A 20,709-nucleotide genomic window follows, 5' to 3' on the forward strand; every position below is an offset into this window, starting at 1 on the left:
CCCGCACCCCCTATCCGACCGGGAACTCTCCTGGGACGAGCTGAGCCTCCCACATCAGAAAGGGGTCTTCCTGGGAGAAGAACTGTGTGCCCACCACTAGGGAGGACCCCCCCGGGTGGGGCAGGACTTGTTGCTCCTTGTGTGGGGTTGTCCCCAGCTGGACTCAGAACTCTCTCGAACGTCAGCGCCTCCAAGCCTGGACTCTGAGTCTCCTCTGCGCGGGTGAGGGTAGCATCTCACGCCGTTGGACTTTCCCTGGGCAGAGCCTGGTGAGGTCAGTGCCCAGTGCGGGCTTCCTGACTGGACACACAGAGGAATGACTGGTGTCCGCATGCGGAGGCTTTGGTTCACTTACCACCATTGCGCCCCCTGCCTGTGCACTTAGCCAACCCGGGCTGAGAAGGACGCTGAAGAAAAGGCAATGGAGGGTTATCCGCAGTAGGTCCTGCTCCTGGCTCCGTGACCTTGAACACCCAGCTATGACTTTGGACGAGTTCTGCTGCCCTGCTGGACAAAAGGCCCATCCCTGATGCGTGTGTGTCCAGTGTCAGTTGTAAAAGAAAGGATGGATAGATGCATGCGTTCCCTTAGCTCACCTTGTCCCCAATCCTGGGCCCCTTTGTGGGGACCAGTTCTCTGTAGCAAAGAGGTGGTTATGACAAAGGATTCTGTCACTCCTGTGGCTTTAGGTCCAGTGAGTCCCAGATACAAAGCCTGACTCCGTCATTCATTCCACAAGCATTTCTGAGGCATCTGCTGCAGGCCAGGAACTGTGAACGGTCACAAAAACGGAGACCACTCCGTGAGGACAAGGACCTGTGTCTATTCCGTTCGCTCACACACCCCAAGGGAGTTCCTCTAATAGTGTGTGGTCTGTAGTAGGCAATCAACACTATTTGTTGAATAAACAAGTAAAATAATGCCATAAATCTGCCACTTTAAATATGAGGAAAACTGGATGTTTTGAAGACATGTAAGGGGACACGACACCGTTTTCGAGGAGGTTTCCCTGAGTGATTAAAGGAGTTAATAGACGTGGGGCTCCTAGGACGATGCCCGCTGGACAGTGAGGCTCAGTGCACTTGCTGAATGAATGGATAGATGAATGACTATTTAAGGAGCGGCCTGCAGAGTGAGAAACTTGTATCAGTTTGCTAGAGCTGCCATAACACAACACCAGACTGGGTGGCTTATACATCAGGAAATTACTTTCTCACAGCTCTGGGAGCTAAAAGTGTAAGACCAAGGTGCCATCGGGGTTGGTTTCTGGTGAGACTCCTCTTCCTGGCTTGCAGACAGCCGGCTTCTGTCCGTGCGTTGACCTGGCCGCTTCTCCGCGCGAGTACAGAGAGCGTGCGCTCTGGTGTCTCTTCCTCTTCCCGAAGGGACACCAGCCCTACGGGATCAGGGCCCCATCCTTATGACCTCCCTTAACCTTCAGGACTTCCTTACGGGGCCCTGTCTCCAAACACAGTCGCACTGGAGGGCAGGGCTTCCGCATATGCATTGGGAGTTTGGGGGGACGCAGTTCAGAACAGAACATCTCCAGACAGAGAAAACCGCATGCGCGGGAGCACTGAGGCAGGAAGGGCCATGCATGCCTTGGAAGAACTAAGAGAAAGCCAGAAGATTTTATCTTAAAAAGAGAGAGGAATGGCCGAAGGGGTCATAATTAAGGCTGAATGGACCCTCATAAGGGGTTTGAATTTTTCCCCTGGATTTCATGGGAGCCACTGCAGGGGTTTAGCGGGGAGAGAAACACACCGGATTTTGGGTTTGAAATCAACACCCTGGTTGCAGTGCGGAAAAACGCACGGGAGGAGGTGAAAATAAAAACAGGGAGGCAAGTGAAGAGGGGGCATGGGAAACCACGGGGACACGGGGCCGAGTACGGCCGTGGCGGTGGAGAGAACAGAGCCTGTGGCTGCCCTGGACTGAGGGGCTGAGGGGCTGAGGGGCTGAGGCGCAGGGACGAGGAGGGCGGACAGGGAACACCCAGGTTTCTGGGGACAGCGCTCCTGTTCTCCGCTCTCGGCTTCGGGCGCCCCCTCGGTGACGCTAGGGGCGGGGACTGCTGCGAGCAGTAGGGGGCGTGTGTAAAGCACCGAGAACCATGCTCGACGCGTCGCCGTCATTGTCACTATTGCTATTGCTTTACCGTGTTGAGAACCGTAGGCATTTTTTGCTTTTGTAGTCATCCGATATTTTTAATCGATTTACTCCATTTTAAAAAGGCAGATAAGGGGAAAAGGGTGGGGGAGGCTGAAGAGGGTGCAGGAGGTCAACTATACAGTGACGGAAGGAGACTGAACTCTGGGCGCACAGTGCAACATACAGACGCTGCATGATCATACCGGACACTAGAAACTTACATCATCTTAGTAACCAATGTCACCCCAATAAATTTATTTTTTTTTTAAACAGTGACTTATTTCCAGGCGGGTAAAGTTACAGGGGTTTTTTATTCATGTATTCTAATGTTTCTAAATAAACGTGTAATACAAATACAATAAAAGTCACTTTTTCAAATAAAAAAGAATAATCATTTCTGCCTTCCGCCCAATAGCGCTCGTCTCTGTAAGTCATCCCCCACAGAGCGCTGCTGCCTGGAGCCTGTTCAGTCTTCCGCCGTTTCTGTGATCTCCGCGGAAATCAACCGCTCAAAACCTCGATTTCCCCATCTGTAAAGTGGGGCGAGCATCTCCGCGCTGAAGAGACAAAAGGCTGTTTGCATCTCGCAAGGCTCTGGGAGAGAGCGCCCGTGGCGGCAGCGACCTGTCCCACGGGAGGTGGGTACTAGGTGAGTCGGTTCCCCAGGCCGGAGGCCTGGCGCGGCGCGACACTTTCCCTCCGCAACAGCAGAGGGCGATGTCGCCGGCTGGGGCACCACCCGACCACGGGGGCGGCGCTCTGTCTCCCAGAGTCTTTCTCCTCCACGTGGGGACGCGGGATGGCGGCGGCGGTGGCGGTGGGTGTGCGTGAGTGCGGGCGGGGCCGTGGCGGCCGGGCTGTGGGGCCCTGGGTCCGGGATGCGGGAGGGAGGCGGGAGCGGGGACCCGTCCGTCCCAGCCGAGTGGCTGACGCCTGCTGCGCTTGTTGGCGCAGGACGAGGCGGCGGCGCGCGACGTGCAGCGGCTGCTGGTGCAGTTCCAGGATGAGGGCGGGCAGCTGCTGGGATCCCCGTTCGACGTGCCGGTGGACATCACCCCGGACAAGCTGCAGCTCATATGCAACGCGCTGCTGGCCCAGGTGAGTGGTGGCCGGTGCCGCCCTGGTCGGGCCCACAGGGGATCAGGAGACCGGAGGGTCCCCCACCACTCGCCGGCAGCCGGCATTACACCCGGGGCGAGTCCCTGGGGTGCCACTTCCCCGGGGGAGGGCCAGAATGATGCATCGATGTGAGAGCGCTTTACACGCGGACCGTCACGGTCCACAAGCGTTGTCAAATGACGCCTCGCCACAGCCCCTGATTAATTATCCCCGTGTTACAGCGTGCCCGGCGGCATGAAGTTATTCGCACGGTGCTACGCAGTCCATGTTGGATTGGGAATCGGAACCCAGAAGTGTCAAACTCAAAGCCCTGCTCTTTTAACTTCCAAGCCAATGGTTTCAAAGTGTTGCCCTCAGTAGGGGTGGGAGGTGCTTAAAAATGCTGTACTTGGACTCCACCCCAGACTGAGACACCAGACCCTGGGGTGAACCGGGGAGTCTGCGTTTCCAAACAGTTTTTTGGATGCTTTTTAACACGCTATACAGCATGGTGTGGGGGTTGGAAAACACTGCCTGATGGTCTATACTAGTCCTGGACTCTGCTCTTTTTAAAGAACACCAAAGAATCTGAACTAGTCGTTAGGGTAGGGTGTTGAGCTAATTACTTAGTTGCTCAGAGCCTCAGGGTTTTTTTCCTCTATCAAGTGGGAATATGAATGACCGCCTCCCAGGGCTGTGGTAGGCTGCAGATAAAGGATTTTAAAGCTCTGTGTAAGCATCTTACAGCTGCTCTTCAAGGATTAAAAAGGTCTGCCTCCATGGGGAGTGATGGGGAGCCCCTGTAACTCAAGCAGTGTGGCTGAAAAGAGGGAAGCTTGACCTCCCCACAGCTCAGTGGGCGGGGCCTCCCTGGTGGGGGTGGCCCCTGCTCAGACTTTGATGGGGGAGTTGCCCTTTGCTGTTGCCCTCCAGGAGGATCCCCTGCCACTGGCTTTCTACGTCCACGATGCTGAGATTGTCTCCTCGTTGGGGAGGACGCTGGAGTCGCAGGCGGTGGAGACAGAGAAGGTTCTCGACATCATTTACCAGCCACAGGCTATCTTCAAGGTCCGTGCGGTGACCCGCTGCACCAGCTCCTTGGAGGGTCACAGCGAGGCGGTCATTTCTGTGGCCTTCAGCCCCACGGGAAAGTAAGAAGAGCTGCGGGATCGTGGAGGGGAGTGTGGGGGTCCAAATTATGATCCGTGGGACCCAGGCTCTTGGCTCAGGTTGCAAGTAAGGGACTTCCCCAGTGAAGAGGACGAGAGTCCTTGCAAGACATGCAAGAGTCCTTCCTGCACTTGATCTCAGGAGATCTGAGCTGCAAGTTCAGCTCTGCCCCTTCCAGCCGTGTGTCCTGGACAAGCCACTCAACTGGGTGGTTGTCTTGTTTTGTTGTTTTTAGATTTTATTTATTTATTTTTAGAGAAAGGGGAAGGGAGGGAGAGAAGCATTGATTGGCTGCCTCTCTCACGCCCTCAAACAGGGGACCTGGCCCTCAACCCAAGCGTGTGCCCTGGTCAGGAATCAAGCCAGCAACCTTTCGGTTTGTGGGATGCTGCCCAAACCAGCGAGCCACACCAGTCAGGGCAGAAACGGGGTTCCTTTGCTTTTCACAGCCCTCTGGGGATGATGAGAAGCTTTACCTCTGGTTACAGGTGTGGCCACTCCTTTTAGGAGGGAAGAAAAGAGACATGGCCTCCTGGGTGTTCTCCCAGATCACACCCGTGTTACACTTCTCCTTTTTAGGGGAGAGAGAATAGTCCAGTCCCAGATTCTGTTCTCAGAAGACAGTTGAAAGACAGCAGACACAGGCAGTGTTTCGGGGTGAGTCCCACCCCGTGTCCCCACTGCAGAGGTCAGGCAGCGTCTCTTCCTCCACAGGTACCTGGCCAGTGGCTCTGGAGACACCACCGTGCGCTTCTGGGACCTCAGCACGGAGACGCCGCATTTCACGTGCCAGGGTCAGTGTGCAATTAGCCAGTTAGGGAGTCTTAATGGTGGGCAGGGGGTTCACTCGGTGCTTTAATGTGTGGGGAGACCCAGAGCAGGTTCCGACTCCTTCCCACCTGTGTACTCACTGCCTGTCCCTAGGCGGAGACTGTCCTTGTGAGCCTGGCCAGCCACTTGTGAACAAGCAGACCAGACCCAAGCGGGAGCGTGGGGTTGTGGGAAGGGACCGACTGGCTAGTAGCAAGGAGAGCCTGGCTTAAATCCAGCCTCTGCCATAGTGGCTCTCACATTTACACGTGCATCAGAATCACCTGGGGGGGCTTGTTAAACTGCCCAGACTGCTGGGTCCTGTCTCTTGGTCTGGGGTGTGGCTCGAGGACTTGCTTTTGGGGTTTGTAGGCGGTGCCTGGACTGGGGACCACGCACTCGCTGGGCAGGGACCTTGTGTGAAGGGTGCCTACTCCCTTTCCAAGCTTCTGCTTTCTCTTCTGGAAATTGGAGGCAATAATTCTTGCTCAGCTTCTTACCTTAGAGCTGCTGTGAGATTTCAAGGGGTGACAGAAAACACTCTGTGCCATCTGCCACGTGAGGGATTATTAGAAAGAGGCGGTGTTAGCGGCGCAGCAAGATGCGTGGCTTTGGCACGTGGGCCGTATGCTCCCTCTGCCTCAGAAGCCTCATCTCTCCTTTTGTTTGATTGTTCGTTTGCTCAGCAGCTGGTTTAGGGCTGCTCTCTGTGAGCCAGGCACAGCTAGGAATCGGATAAAAACAGACGTTCCACCCCTGCCTGGCGTAGCTCAGTGGATTGAGCGCGGGCTGCGAACCAAAGTATCACAGGTTCGATTCCCAGTCAGGGCACATGCCTGGGTTGCAGGTCATGGCCCCCAGCAACCACACAGTGATGTTTCTCTCTTTCTCCTTCCCTTCCCTCTCTAAAAATAAATAAATTTTAAACAAACAAAACAAACAGACGTTCCTCCTCTCTCCCTCCCCTTCCTTCCCAGGACACAGACACTGGGTCCTCAGCATAGCCTGGTCCCCAGACGGCAAGAAGCTGGCTTCGGGCTGCAAGAACGGCCAGGTAGGTGGCGGGCCAGGTGATGGACAGGGACTCCGGGGTTGCCTTTGTGGAGCCAGGTCAGAGCCAGGGTCTGGGTCTTCGGGGAGGGTGGGCGGGGCAGGGGAAGGTTGGGGAGGGTTACTCTATGAGCATCCATCTTTCAGATTCTCCTGTGGGACCCGAGCACAGGGAAGCAGGTGGGCAGGACCCTCACAGGCCACAGCAAGTGGGTCACGGGCCTGAGCTGGGAGCCGCTCCACACGTAAGAGACACTAACAGCTGGGGAGATGAGGAACAAGGGGTTCGGAGCTGTCCCCCACTCCACCTAATGCCGCGGGGACACGGTGGGTGGTATGACAGTGACTGTGAGACAGGAAGCGGGGATGGTCTCCTGCACCTGCGTCACTGCTGGGGGTGGGGCCGCTGTTCATCACAGGGCCCTAGAGCCGCCTGGAGGTGCAGCTGCATCTTGAGGTCAGGAAGCTACCTAGACATCGTCCCTGACTCCTAAAGTGGCGATGGGGAGGTGCCGTGGGAAGACAGGCATTGCCGGGCCGGAAGTGAGGTCACCTCCCCCACCCCCACCCCAGGAACCCCGAGTGCCGCTACGTGGCCAGCAGCTCCAAGGACGGCAGCGTGCGGGTCTGGGACACGACCTTGGGCCGCTGTGAGCGCATCCTCACGGGGCACACCCAGTCGGTCACCTGTCTCCGGTGGGGAGGAGACGGGCTGCTCTACTCCGCCTCGCAGGACCGCACCCTCAAAGTCTGGAGGGCTCGCGACGTAAGCGCTGGGGGCGTCAGGAGGCGGGTCTGGGGAGGCCGGCGCTAGAGGGCGCGTTGACCGGCGTTTCCGGGGCGTGGTCGGGGAGGCACGTGGGGCACAGGGGTGCTGCACTATGGGGAGGCTCCGCTGTCCGTTAGCGTTGGCGGGTTCTGGAAGTTCCTGCTGCAGCAACCTCTTTAGCTCCCTTTGCTGAGCCTGCCACACCCCATACTCACCTGCCTGCAGCCTTGGTATTTGGATGTACTTCCTTCCGGGAAATTGATCTTTGGAAACATTGCTCTGAGCGCGTGCCCTCTTTTTACAAACGAAGGGAGACTCGAGGCCACAAGGGTGGTGAGATGAAGATCACACTGAATGAGGGTCCTGGTCCTGAGTCTCTTGGGACTGATCTCAGGGCGCAGGTTCCCCAGCGTGGAGAGTGGTGTGTGTGCGTCTGACCTGTCTCCTTCTGCCCTAGGGTGTGCTGTGCCGGACGCTGCAGGGACACGGCCACTGGGTGAACACCATGGCCCTCAGCACGGACTACGCCCTGCGCACGGGGGCCTTTGAGCCAGCCGAGGCCTCGGTGAACCCCCAGGACGTCCAGGGGTCCTGTGAGTGAGCGGGAGGAGGAGGGGAGGGGGCTGCTTGGCAAAGAGCCGGTTCTCTAGCTTAATGCGTGAGAGTCGGACCTGGGCCGGGGTGTCTGTCTGCTATTCGTGTCGGATGTTCTGACCAGCCTTGTCCCTCGTCTCCTTCTCTCCCCCTTCGGTGCACGGCCACAGTGCAGGAGTTGAAGGAGAGGGCCTTGAACCGGTACAACCTGGTGCGGGTGAGTACGCGCCGGCTCCTGCTGCCATGCGCTCTCCCTCCCCCGGTCCCCCAGCCCTGCGGAAGCTCAGCCCCCTCTGCTTTCAGCCCCGCCTCAGAAAGTGCCTTTTCTGGACAGTTGTTCTTGCAAACCCTGGTTTATACTCCTGAGATCCTAACGGGCCGGGGGTCGCTGTATTTCATTTTGTTTTGTTGCTTCTCTGTATCTCGTTCCCAAGGTACCTCTCTTTAATTTTGTTTAAGTAGCACATTCGTGTGATCTGAGGTTCAGAGAACACAAAAGGGTGGATAGTGGATGACCTCTCACCTCCATCACATGTCCGATTGTTCCCTCTGGAGGCATCTGGTGCCACGAGTGTCTTGTCTCTCCTTTCAGAGACCTCGTATGTATGTGCGCGTGCGTGCGTGTGTGTGTGTGTGTACACACTGTGCTACATGGTGACGTTTCGGTCAGCGGTGGGCCACACACGCAGCAGTGGCCCCCTAGGAATAATGGAAAATTCCCGTCGACCAGGCATGTAGCCGGTCTGACGCCCCGTCGCGATGCGTCATTGTTCTCAGAGGGCACTCCTGACACTGACAGAAAGCTCGCTGCGGAGCATGGTGGTGGATTTATGGCGGGCCCTCCCCCGTGGGCCTCTCATAGTGTGCCCATGCCAGAGTAAATCGCAACCTCGAACCATTGCCCAGCCTCCTTATCCGTGGGCTGTGAGCACTGAAGGGGGTTGTACAGTGTGAGGAAAAAAAGAAAAAGAAAAAAAAAGCTCACTGTGAATGGTGTGCCCTGTGCGGTGGCCATGGCCGTGGCCTCGGCCTCGGCCTCGCGTGCGTCGCGTGTCTCTGCACCGTTTTCTCGCGTGCTTGATTCACTCTCGGGTGGTTTTGTGCGGTGACACGCTGTGCAGGCTTCTCGCCTCGGAGCCTTGGGCTGTGCCACCCAACCTCGCCGTGTGGGAGGCTGTGCCCCCCCAGGTCCTGTGGGTGCCCTCTGGGACTGACGTGCACACAGCGACACCGTCGCCAAATGCCGCGTTTCTCAGAACGCGCCCCGTCACCGAATAGCCCAGACCCTGGGCTGAGAAGCCCTTCCCCTTTGTGGCGCACCAACCCGGCCCCTGCTGTTCCATATAATTCACTCGTCTTAGAAGTTGTCCTGTGCTCACACGGTTCCTTTTCGGGGGGAGTAACTCGTGTGCGTGAGCGGCTGGCCCGGCCTCGTCGCTGGAGTTGGCAGCTGAGGCCGGACTTGCCCGCCCGAGACCAAACCCAACGCCGTGTGCTCTCTGCCTCCCCCAGGGCCAGGGCCCAGAGAGGCTGGTGTCTGGCTCGGACGACTTCACCTTATTCCTGTGGTCCCCAGCAGAGGACAAGAAGCCCCTCGCTCGGATGACAGGACACCAGGCCCTCATCAACCAGGTGCTCTTCTCCCCGGACTCGCGCGTGGTTGCCAGCGCCTCCTTTGACAAGTCCATCAAGCTGTGGGATGGCCGGACGGGCAAGTGAGTGGGCGTGTGGAGGGGGGGAGAAGAGGCCACTGTCGCTCTGGAAGGAGCGTGGCTCCGCCACGTATTAGCTGTGTGGCCTTGGCGAGTGTTGGATTTCCTGAGCCTCTGTTTCCTCCTCAGCAATAAGAAACCTTGAATGAGGTGGTTTAAAGTTTTGTCAGTTTGACACTGACAAAAAGCTCGCTGTGAACGAGCTTTTTTATTTATTTTAAAGATTTTATTTATTGTATTTTTAGACAGAGGGGAAAAGAAGAAGAAAGGGAGGGAAAGAAACATCGATGTGTGGTTGCCTCTTGCGTGCCCCCTACTGAGGACCTGGCCTGCAACCCAGGCACGTGACCTGACTGGGAATCGAACCGGCAACCCTTTGGTTCACAGGCCAGCACTCAGCGTGCAAGTTGTGCACATGTGCCGCATGTGCTTTACCCGTTCACCTGTCGGCGGACACTTGGGTCACTTCCATAGTTTGGCTGTTGTAACTAACGCTGCAGTGAACACAGAGATGCCTATTATCTTTTCGAATTAGTGTTTTGGATCTCTTGGGATAAATACCCAGAAGTGGAAATGCTGGGTCATCTGGTAGTTTTATTTTTTAGTTTTTTGGAGGAACGCCCATACTGTTTTCCACAGTGTCTACACCAATTCACATTCCCACCGACAGTGCACGAGGGTTCCTCTTTCTCCACGTCCTCACTGACACTTGTTTGTCGATTTATGGATGGTAACCACAGAATCTGCAGTTTAATAAGGTTGCCAGGTGATTCTGCTTGTCTCTCAGTCCGAGAAGCTCTGGTGTGCTGAGGCCCAGCGCCCTCGGCGGGCGTCAGGTTGGAGGGGAGGCAGAGGCACGGAGGAGCAAGGGAAGCCCTGGCACCATGTGTCCATTCAGTTTCTTTTTAAGGTCCGGTGGCTGCGTATCAGAGATGCCCAATGACTTGTCCCAGTAGCCACAGCCAGTCCGCACGGATCAGGTGGTCTGGCCACGTGCTGGTCCGTGCCACCTGTCGGCAAGCGACTTCATATCGGGGGGATGTCGGGCAGATGGGCTACTGAGCAGGCGGGATTCTAGGGCGTGCAAAGCAGAGTCGGCGTGGAGTCCTGGCAAGAGGCACCTTAGAAACAACTCAGAGAAGTTTTGCAGACTCATACCGGGCACTGATGATTCCGCTGTCCTGGGGGGGTGGGGGGGCCAGGCGGGGGCATTTTGCACGAGTTCCTAGGTGATTCTGACCCGCAGCCAGGGTCGGAGACGGCTGCCGTGGGCGCGGAGGGACCCTTCGGATGTGTTGGAGGATCTTCATCGTCACCTCCTCCCCTCGGCCCAGGTACCTGGCTTCCCTGCGCGGCCACGTGGCTGCCGTGTACCAGATCGCGTGGTCGGCCGACAGCCGGCTGCTGGTCAGCGGCAGCAGCGACAGCACCCTGAAGGTGTGGGACGTGAAGGCCCAGAAGCTGGCCGCCGACTTGCCCGGCCACGCGGATGAGGTATGGCCGCCGCCCGTGGGCCCGGGGTGGGCATGGGGCCGAAGCCGGGCCCTTCTGCCTCACCCTCCTCGTGGCCCCGCCTCCCCTCTTCCCCCTCCGCCTCGGTTCAGGTGTACGCTGTCGACTGGAGCCCAGATGGCCAGCGCGTGGCAAGCGGGGGGAAGGACAAGTGCCTCCGGATGTGAGTTGGGGGAAGTGGCGGTTGGTGGGCTCAGCTCTGCCGCCCTGGCGGGGGCTGCTCCTGGTGACTTGCCCTGTGGTGTAGAATTCGGGGGGGCTCGCCAGGGCCCCAGACTGCCCCAGGAGGGTGTGCGGGTGGAGCCAGGTTCTCAGTGGGCTATGGGAGGTCTGTGGCAATGGCAGGCGCGGTGGCAGCCCCCACCAGTGCTGAGGGCCCTCTCCCGAGGGCGGGCCCAGGGTTGCTGCTGAGCCAGGCGGGAGTTCGTTGTTAGCGCTGCACCCAGAGGTCCCAAGACCCGATACAGATCCGGGTTCTGCCTTCACTGTGCCATCTGGGACAGCCAGGTTAACCTGTCTCTGGAGTCGTCACACTTCGGTAGACAGGAAGCTCAAAGCTAGGAGGTGACGCACCTTGGGACCTGAGGCACTGTGTACTTGTACAGGACTGTCACAGGACAGCCTTGGCAGGCTCCCCAGGGGGCCAGGCCCCGGTCTGAGGCTGTGGTGAGGCAGTAGCCAGGCCCTGGTTGGCTGAGGGAAACCACAGGCCCGTAGGGGTCCCCTGGGATCACATGGCAGCCTCCCTTTCCCACGGAGGACCCCCATCCCGTCCCCTCCCCTTCTGCACAGATGGAGGAGATGAGATGCCCCACAGCGCTCTGACCCCCAGCTGGACCCGGCCTGTGGCAGCTGCCTGCCTGGCAGCCCAGTGGCCAGGTGGTGACCCGGAGAACAGGGGTGGCCTGCTGGCCGTGCTCGGACACCAGCGGGGCTCCTCCCCAGCGCCGGAGTTCGCAGGTCACAGGAGGCTACCGCGGAGCTCAGCCCTCGGCTGTCCCCCTGGGCCTTCCTGGTGCCACCAGGGTCGGCGGGAGGCCAGGCGGTGACTAGGCCCCTGCCGCTGCCTCTGCCTCCTTTCCCTGATGTCAGCCCCATGTAGGGGCAGACCCCAGATTCTGTGACCAAATAAATAAGTTATATTTTGTGTGTCTGGGTGATAATCCCTTGTCTAGAATCCGGGCTCAACCAAGGTCTGTGCCAAGTCCTGTGTTGAGCCCCCTTTGCACTGGGCTACCCCCAAACCACACGGGCCCGGGAGTCGCCTGGCCTCCCTCTGCCCTGTGCCCGCGAGGGGGAGGCCGGCTGAGGCCCGGGCGGAGGCCGTGCTGTCTGATGGGGCTGTTTGCGTGAACGAGCGCTCCGTGCATTTCCAAGTGCCGTCCTCGGTCACACTGGCTCCAGGCTACTCGTGGTATCGGAGGGCACCGCCGACAACACGGTCATGGGCACAGGGAGTGCTGCTGGGCGCCTCCCTCCGCCCCCACCCAACACACTTCTCGAGGCCATGCCGTGTGCCCCAGCTCAGCGCCAGGTGCTCGGGACTCAGGAAGGCAGTGGCTGCCCTGGACCGCTGATGGGGCACGCGGTGACGAGAGCTCCAGCAGAATGGGGTGTGGTATGACACCAGAGGGTGGTTCTCTGTCCCCCCCTCCCCCAGGACTGTGTGTCCTGAAGAGACTCCCCACCAAGATCTAGCCCTCCATGCATCCTGCCCTCACTTTCTCCTCTTCCAGTGCTAAGGTGGATGGCTGAGGTCGGATGGTTTTTGTTTTTGTTTTTTTTTTAATTGAATTTAGAGGAAAGGAAAGAGGAGGCACAGATTTGTAGTTTCACTTACTTATGCACTCATTGGTTGCTTGTGTGCCCCCTGACCCGGGATCGAACCCAGAACCTTGGTGTATCGGGATGATGCTCTAACCAACTCTGCTCAGCTAGCCGGCCAGGGCCAGGTTGAACTTCTAAACCTCACTAGTACAGACTGCTCAGGGCCACAGCATGTCCAATCTCGTGGGGCACCCTCCCCCACCCCCACTTGTGCTTTTACAATTTTGCACGTCCCTGGCTGCGGCTCTCAGCTTCCACCTTGCACGTCTCTGCCAGTGATGCTGGGCAGGGGGGCAAAGGGAGATGGCAGTTGCTGAGCCCCCGTCTGCAGGCACTTTCTGAGTGTGCTCTCACATGACCCTCACGGTGACCCAGCAGCCATGCCTGGAATGGTCTCACGCCCCCATATTTTTGATGACGAAACAGCCCAGAAAGCTTAAGTGGTTTGTGCCCTCACATCCAAGAAGAGCCAAAATGAAACAGATGCCCCAAAGCTTGCGTAATTGGCACCATATCCCGCCAGAGCTCAAGTCTGCAGCTGAGCAGGTGTGGGGGAGACCACCTGTGTCCCACGTTGCTGGTTCTCCTGGGGGTGTGCGTTCCGGCCGAGTGCCAGTCTCTTCCTCCCCGAGGGAAGACAGAGGGCGGTGCAGCAGAGCCGGGCAGTAGGTGGCCGCGCGTGGCATTGCCCTTCTGTCCTCCCTGCCCACCTGTACTCTCGGTCCTGGCAGAAGCCAGGAAGGTGGGCGCCAGCAGCCCAGCTGAGGCTGTGCACACACAGTGTGAAGCGGAATGTAGGGGTGCTGAGCAGCTTGCAGTTCTTTAATGAGGGACTTGGACCTAGCCCAGATCTGGGGAGGGGGCGCCCAGCAGCTGTGGGCCGTGCGTGGCTGACCTGGCCTGCAGGGTGCTGGCCCGCCCCCCCCGCTCAGTAAGGAAGCAGGTTTTCCAGATCTTCCAGCCTCCGCATCTCCTCCGGCCTGATGGCCACCGTCTTGCGCTGGGGCTCCCTGCGCCGCACCGTGACCTGGATGGGGTTGTTCTCGGGGAAGCTGCTGAGGTCATTGGCGACGGTTGCAAACTGGAATCACACGAGAAAACCCCTGGGACTTCCTTCCCGGGCCTGGCCTCTCTGTCGCTGCCAGCCCTGGTTTGTTCGCTAAATGGGATCTTAGCGGCGTGGCCTGGCCAGCCTGCCTGGCAACACCAGAAGAAGCAGGTACGAAGAGGTACGATTCAAGTCTGTGATGTTTCCAACCAGGGAGCTGTGTATGCAGGCCTCTCCCCTACCCCGTGCCCCTCCCTACCCCCAGGCCGCTCCCTTCTTTGTTGCCCACCCCCCCCCAGCCTCTTCCCTGTTTCCGTCAGTGCCCTGCACTTCCGGAGCCATTCACAATCACTGACACCGAGTGGGAAGGAAGGCAACCATTACAGTGATGCTGACCAGCACATTACTTTGCATTCCCAGTGGGCGCCAGAGTGGCTTAGTTCATAAACCTCCCAGGAGACAGCAGCCTGAAACTGATGTGTATTTGCGTGGGTGGAAAGCAAGCAAGCAGGGAGACAAGCTGTGGGGGTGGAGGGGGCCCAACCCTCAAAGCCCCCAGGGCAGACTTCTCTCCCCACCCCTGGGCGCCCCGCCCCCAGGGCTCACCTTGTAGGGCTCGCACCACCTCCCCACCCCGGCCGTGTTGGCCGCCCGGACGATGAGGCAGTAGGTGGTGTTCGGCTTCAGCTCCATCAGCTTGACGGTGGTGCCCAGGATCTTGTGGAAGATCCACGGGCGGCTCTTTGTCTTCAGGTTGCTGTCGTTCTTGACGACCTCCTGCAGCAGGACCTGGTAGAAACTGACCGGCTGCTTGCTCAGGGCGTAGGTCCAGGAAATCTGGGAGGAGACAGCCCCCGGAGGCTTCCTCAGACCCGGCCCGGCCTGTCCTCCCCTCGCCCGGGCCCCCGGCACCACCCCACACGGGTGGGAATGCCCACTTCCTCCCCCTGCCCCCTGCTCCTCGTCCCCCACCCACCCCCACTGCCACCCCAGTGCCTGCTGCCTGCACTGTCTTCCTGCACAGCCCCACCCACCGAGCAGGGCGCCTTCGTTCCGTTTCTTCCAGAACCGGCGATTTTCAACCGGTGTATCTTGTGAGTTTTTAAAACATGCAATACTTGACAGTAACTAGCCAACCGGTTGCGCCACAGCACTTGCGTGTCCTAAAAGTTCTTGCAGCACACCAGTGGAAAAGTGCCGTTCCAGACTACGTCCGCTGAGAGGGACCTGGGAGGTTATCTTGTCCGCCTCTTTCATTGCCAGTGGGGTTAACGGTTCAGAGAGGGTAAGTGGCTGGCCCTCGGTCACACAGCAATCAAGTGACAGTCGGGGATCAAACCGACAGCCCCAGAGCCCGTGCGCCACAACAGGGGTCGCCAAGTGACCCTGACTACAGATCCGAGGGGGTTTTAATAACGCTGCAGATTCCTGGACGGCCGACTCCTCTCCCCAGGCCAGAAGCTCTCAGATGGGCATGCATCGGAACACCCCGGGGGACTCGTTAAAACACAGGCTGCTGGCCTGATGCCAGAGGCCTAAGTCGGGGATGCAGTGAGAGGGGGAAAAAAAACTTAAATTTCCCCCAGGTCGCCGTAGGATGCTGCCAGTGCTGGTGGACTGACTGGGAAGACACAGGGCCCCAGGCCCTCCAGCAATCGGGCTTCCAGATTCATCTTCCAGAAGCTCAGCTTGGATTGCGTCCATCACCAGATAAAAAGCTCTGCAAAGAGCAGTTCCCTACTGCTTACAGGAAAATCTATCAAGGAGCCTAACATGGGAGGGCTTCCGGAAAATGACCCCGGACGAACTCCCCCCCCCCCGTGCCCCCCCAACATCACTTCGGGTTGGGGCTGCTCAGCACGTGGTGGGGGGGGGGGCAACAGCACCACCTGGGCATTTGCTAGCGGTACAAATTCTCAGGCCTCACCCCCAGACCAACTGAATCAGACCCTCTAGAGATGGGGCCGGGACTCTTTTTTTTTTTTTTTAACGAGATGATCAGATCTGCAGAGACAGGAACGTGTGAAAAGCCCCGGGCTGGGGCCTGGGTGTTCCCTCCCCCACGGCCCCACCTCCTTTGCTAGTGTCAGCCCCTCCCCGGGATACCTCCCCCACAACCCAGCTCCCGATACTTAAATCCTACCTCTGTGCCCCAGCTCAAACGTCACCAAGAGCCACCACGCTGATCCCTGCACCCGGAAGTAATATTTCCTCCCCTCTGGTGTCCTGGTGGCACTTGGTCCGAACTCTCCCTACAGCAAGGAGCCCTTCCTAGCTTGCACGGGAGTTTCTTACGCACATGCCCTCTTTCCTAACCCATGAACTTGAGGTTGGGATGTAGGTGGGGGGCACCTTCCCAGGCCCCACAGAGCTCAGCTCAGCGCCTGGCACACGGGGGGTGGCCGCTCTGCCTGTGGCAGACGCACGAGGGGGACAGGACACGCACCACAGCCGTGTAGTCGCTGACTGTGTGTTCGCAGATGAAGGGCGCCTCGGGCACGTCCGTGACCACGGAGGACTTCGAGGACGTGGAGGTGGTGTCCATGTCCACCTCGGGGTTGTCGAGGTCCAGCAGGCCCCCGGGGGCTGTTTGGGACTTCGGCTGGTGGAGGCAGAGGGCCAGGTCCTCCTTGTCTGCATCGGCCGCTGGGGAGGGGCTGAGCTTGTTCAGCTCGCCCTCCAGCAGCCCCGCAAAGAAGCTGCTGTTGGGCTGGGTCACGGCCAGTTTGACGGGGTTCAGCAGGGGGGACGAGACGGGGGAGGTGCTGCTGTCGTCGGAGCTGCACTCGGACTCCTCCTCCGGCATCGGCCTCCTGGAGTGCGAGGGGGGACCCGTGACCCCACGGGGGAGGGGCCACGCCAGCCAGCCCGAGTAGCCGGAAGCTCTGGGACTCAACGTGGGTCCCCAGCTGCTTCTGAAAATCCTCACTGCTGGGCAGCAGCGCACTCACCCCCCAGGGCACATACTCGTGGAAAATGCAGATTCCTGGTACCTGGTCCCCAGCTGGGGTGGGACTGGGGAAGCTGCTACAGTTCCTAGGATCCTCAGGCGATTCTGATGCAGCTGATTCTGAGAACCGCAATTTGAGAAACGCTGCTAAAACTAAGTCCTCCCTCTAAAGTGGGGTGCAAAGGCCCCGGGGAATGACCCCAATGACGTACTTGCAGGGTGGAAACATGTTTAAAGGAAAAATAAGCTTTACTAATATGTATGCACTATTTAATATCTATGTTTAAAGATTCTATTTGTTTTTAGAGAAGGGAAAAGAGCGAGAGGTGGGGAGGAGAGAAACATCATGTGGTTGCCTCTCACATGCGCCCCCTACTGGGGACCTGGCCCACAACCCAGGCACAAGCCCTGACTGGGAATCGAACCAGCGACCCTTTGGTTCTCAGGCTGGTGCTCTCAGTCCACTGAGCCACACCAGCCAGGGCTTCACTATTTAATATTTAATGTGATTAGTAATTTATTTACTTACAACTTATAACACTGAACAGTATTAATATACATAGCATGTAAAATTAACGGATGAACGTACATATGTTGGGGTGAATGCTCAAACACCTTTGAGAAACCCTGACCAGCCCACGCCTCCAACGCCAGCCGCTGGTGGGGGTTTAGAAGAGATGACCCCCCCACCAAGGTCACTCGTGGGCTGAAGAGTCTGAGTGTTGATGCCATTTGTACTTCAAGCTGTCCTCACGAATCTCTGTTTCAGATTTACTTCTTCAAAACGCCAGGGCTGCAGTGGGTGCGGAGGGCAGCCAGGCACCAGCTGTGTGCTGGACACACTCCCTTATGAGGTTTACAGCCATCCGGCTGGATGGGCGTTAGCCCGAGTTTCCACACGCGGGACTGAGGAGTCCCTGACCTTAATTAACTCCTCTACAGCCGTACAGTAAGGGGTAGAAGTTGGACTCATAATCCTAGACTTCCCCAGTATAGCATGAAGTTGCCTGGAAGCATTTATCACTTCTGCCACACCTGCCACTTGCAGGTCCCTTAGCAAATGGGTACTATATCCCTTTCATGTAATTAGGACAAGCAATGTAGTTTGTGGGTCCCCTTCAAAAATTATTTAGAATTTTGCCCTGGCTGGTGTGGCTCAGTGGATCGAGCACGGGCCTGCAAACCAAAGTGTCTCTGGTTCAATTCCCAGTCAGGACACATGCCTGGGTTGCAGGCCAGGTCCCCAGTTGGGACACGTGAGAGGCAACCACACATTGATGTTTCTCTCTTCTCTTTCTCCCTCCCTCCCCCCTCTCTAAAAAGAAATATATAAAATCTTTAAAAAAATTTTTTAAAGTGTAACTCTAGAAAGCAATAATAATATCCATATGTTCAAAAACAAATTCAAAAATTCCTTTATAATACAAAAAAACCCCAAGTATATAAATAAATAGTTGAATTAAAAATTAAAATGAAAGATTTTTCCCCCTGAAAGTTTGGGCCAAAAATGTGGGGGCACATTATACATGGCAAAATAAGGCAGTTTGTGAGTCCCCTTCAAAAGTTATTGAGAATTTCGAGAGAGTGACAGTGAGCATGAAAGTAAGTACAGGGCCCTTCTGACGGTAAAGGTCACTCACCATGAAGGTGCCTCACAGATCATTCCTTCAGCCTACATCAACCACCCCCCTTCACTGGCTCACTCCTTCCACTCCTAGGACATTCAGCTCACATGTCACCTCCTCCAAGAAGCCTCCCGTGACTGCACCCTCTCCCAGGCTATATATACTAAGCCTCTTCCATTTTCTCCAGGTGTCCTATTGTAGCACAGACCATGCTGTATTATTCTTGATTCTTGACACACACGCACCAGACGGGGAGCTGTGTCACCGTGCTTTTCAGCTGTGCATTCCAGAACTTAACCCTGGGCCAGACACCTTGCGCGAGCTCCAAGAGTTTTGTGGAATGAAGTAAAGGGGACCCAGAATCTCTGAAGAGGAGCGGAAGGCCTCAGCCTGCACACAGACAGGCTACTGGGGGGACCCAGGAAGGGGACAGCATTAAAAGGAGGACTGCGAGAGGAGCCATGGGGCAGAGAAAGGGGGCAGGGGTGTCTGGGGGAGTGGGTGAGGACCCTAACTACACCAGGGATGGACAGTCAACAGATCTCCAAACAACTATAAAGGACACATGGACAAAACCAAGTGGGGGGGTGTGGAATCAGGGGAGGGGGGAGATGGCTGGGGTGGGGGTAAAGGTGAGGGGAAAGGGCAGAAAACTGTCCTTGAACAATAAAAAGTAAACAACAACAACACAACAACAAATCTCTGACTAATCCTGGAAGGCTTCCTGCAGTGGGAGGCCTACATGCCTCCAGGAACTGATTCGACGTCAGGAAACTATGACGCGACCAGCCTACAGGCCCTCCCCAGGACGTCCAAGGCCCAGGTTGTGCCAGGTCCAGGAAGCACCTCTTGGTCAAGTCCCCCTCGCCCCCCCGCCCCCCCCGCCCCCGCCAGGTCCGGGCTTAGAAAGGAGGAGAGGACCAAACTTACGGTAGATTGCTGATGTCTTCCTCCGTGAAGTTAAACAAACTGCCCCTTGAGGAAAGTGGGAATCCTTTGGTGGCCACCGTCCTGTTCATAGACTTGGGGTTCGGAAAGGGCTCCGACATTGGGTTCGACACGTTGAAGGTTTCCTTTTTCATCATGGCCTCCTCCCCATCCCCCACTTTCCAGAACACCTCGGACGCCATCACCCCGCTGGGCAACCAAGCAGACAGGAAGCAGAGAGAAACTGGAGGCGGCAGGCCCGCCCTGAGTTCAGCTGGGATGTGGGTGCACTGAGCTGACTTCACAATCGTCGTCGCGGAGTGTAACAATTAGGGGCTGCTGCTGCCCAGGGCCAGGGCCAGGGGGTGCGGGGTGGGGCGGAGCCAAGAAGCAGATCCTGTCGCCCTTCCCACTCTAATGCTCTGCCGTGGGACAGGCAGCACAGCTCGGCCCTTCTCTGAAGATCAAAATGCTGACCACCTGCGGAACCCTTGGGCGCCGCCCAGGAGGGAGGGAGGGGAAGGAAGGTGGGGCAAAGGCGCCTGGGCATGGGTCTCTGGGGGTGGGAGACAGTGGGGGGCTGAGGCGCCTTGTCCAGAAACTGCGTGCAGCAAGCCCCCACTATGTCCGGTCTGCGGGGGCACAGCGAGAGCATGGCTGGTACACGGGGTTTGGGGCGCACATGTACCCAGGTTTCACTGTAGAATTCTAAACGTGCCACCCTCTGACCCCACGTGTCCCCGTGTGTTGAGTGACAAAGGAGGGCACTGCAAAGGGGTGGAGAGGGACCAGACATTATTTCTATTCTCAAGGAAACCAGTCCACTGTAGAAAAACACACGCACAACCTCCGGGGTGGGAAGAGAGGCTGTTAAAGCTGTGCCGGCTTTGCCCTTAGACGGGCATTTGTCTGATTTAAGCCCAGCTCCGCCCTCACGGGCCCTGCCCTCTGTGACACGGTGACCTCCTGGGGCCCCAGCTTCCCCGTCTGTGAAACAGACATACAGACAGCACCCACCTCACTGGATTATGAGGAGACGCCCCTGTAAGGTTCTTATGTTTCTTCCAGAGGATGAGGCAAAGGAAAGGACGGTTAAAAACACCAAATCTTATACTTTGTGTCCTATATACTCAGCATGTTTGTTTGTTTGTTTGTTTGTTTGTTTGTTTTAATGTTATTGGCCCCGATCCCATAGCTCAGCCGGCTGTTCTCCCTACGCCCCAGGGTTGCAGGTGAGATTCCGGCTCAGGGCACGTGTAAGAATCAACCAGTGAATGCACAAATGAGTGGAACAACAAAAATCAATCTCTGCCTCCCCCGTTCCTCTCTCTCTCTCTCTGAAATCAATCAATAAAAAATGTTATTTATTAAAAACGGACACATCAGAGAAGCAGGTGCCCTCTGTGTGCTCTCGGCACCCATCACGTGATCTGTAATATTCTATCCGGCTGATTGGACCCCTCCTC

The 20,709-nt window shown here is 57.4% G+C and overlaps 2 protein-coding genes and 1 non-coding gene across 4 annotated transcripts; 2 read left to right on the forward strand and 1 right to left on the reverse strand.

Annotated features, from left to right (window-relative positions):
* The first annotated feature begins 2,930 nt into the window (after nt 1-2,930).
* NLE1 (notchless homolog 1) lies at nt 2,931-12,013 on the forward strand. 2 transcript variants are annotated; one of them, XM_045836844.1, is made up of 13 exons: nt 2,931-2,968; nt 3,106-3,249; nt 4,183-4,400; nt 5,134-5,213; nt 6,207-6,283; nt 6,427-6,524; nt 6,853-7,045; nt 7,506-7,641; nt 7,813-7,859; nt 9,155-9,357; nt 10,689-10,848; nt 10,959-11,029; nt 11,659-12,013. In XM_045836844.1, exons 1-13 carry the CDS (start codon nt 2,951-2,953, stop codon nt 11,669-11,671), a joined length of 1,458 nt encoding a protein of 485 aa, XP_045692800.1. In that variant the 5' UTR covers nt 2,931-2,950; the 3' UTR covers nt 11,672-12,013. The 2 variants fall into 2 exon arrangements, with proteins under 2 accessions (XP_045692800.1, XP_045692799.1); XM_045836843.1 differs by having other exon boundaries at nt 2,946-2,974.
* Nucleotides 8,457-8,593, forward strand: LOC123817788. Its single transcript, XR_006785502.1, has one exon. It is a non-coding gene; the product is annotated as a small nucleolar RNA SNORA42/SNORA80 family (small nucleolar RNA).
* A 1,608-nt stretch (nt 12,014-13,621) lies between the features above and the next one.
* Nucleotides 13,622-19,446, reverse strand: FNDC8 (fibronectin type III domain containing 8). Its single transcript, XM_045835705.1, has 4 exons — nt 19,247-19,446; nt 16,188-16,554; nt 14,348-14,578; nt 13,622-13,774 (listed from the first exon to the last, which is right to left on the reverse strand). Exons 1-4 carry the CDS (start codon nt 19,444-19,446, stop codon nt 13,622-13,624), a joined length of 951 nt encoding a protein of 316 aa, XP_045691661.1.
* Nucleotides 19,447-20,709: the final 1,263 nt, after the last annotated feature.

Source organism: Phyllostomus hastatus, unplaced genomic scaffold, assembly GCF_019186645.2.
Source record: "Phyllostomus hastatus isolate PE091 unplaced genomic scaffold, TTU_PhHast_1.1 phas_contig_210, whole genome shotgun sequence".
In the NCBI taxonomy this organism is placed as follows: domain Eukaryota; kingdom Metazoa; phylum Chordata; class Mammalia; order Chiroptera; family Phyllostomidae; genus Phyllostomus; species Phyllostomus hastatus.

Coding starts and splice junctions, on each gene's coding strand:
- NLE1 (XM_045836843.1), top strand. CDS start 2,951: ATGGCGGCGGCGGTGGCGGTGGGT. Junction 6,284..6,426: donor CGGGCTGCAAGAACGGCCAG/GTAGGTGGCGGG, acceptor TCCATCTTTCAG/ATTCTCCTGTGGGACCCGAG. Junction 7,046..7,505: donor AAGTCTGGAGGGCTCGCGAC/GTAAGCGCTGGG, acceptor CTTCTGCCCTAG/GGTGTGCTGTGCCGGACGCT.
- FNDC8 (XM_045835705.1), bottom strand. CDS start 19,446: ATGGCGTCCGAGGTGTTCTGGAAAGTGGGGGATGGGGAGGAGGCCATG. Junction 16,555..19,246: donor GAAGACATCAGCAATCTACC/GTAAGTTTGGTC, acceptor CTCGCACTCCAG/GAGGCCGATGCCGGAGGAGG. Junction 14,579..16,187: donor TCAGCGACTACACGGCTGTG/GTGCGTGTCCTG, acceptor GTCTCCTCCCAG/ATTTCCTGGACCTACGCCCT.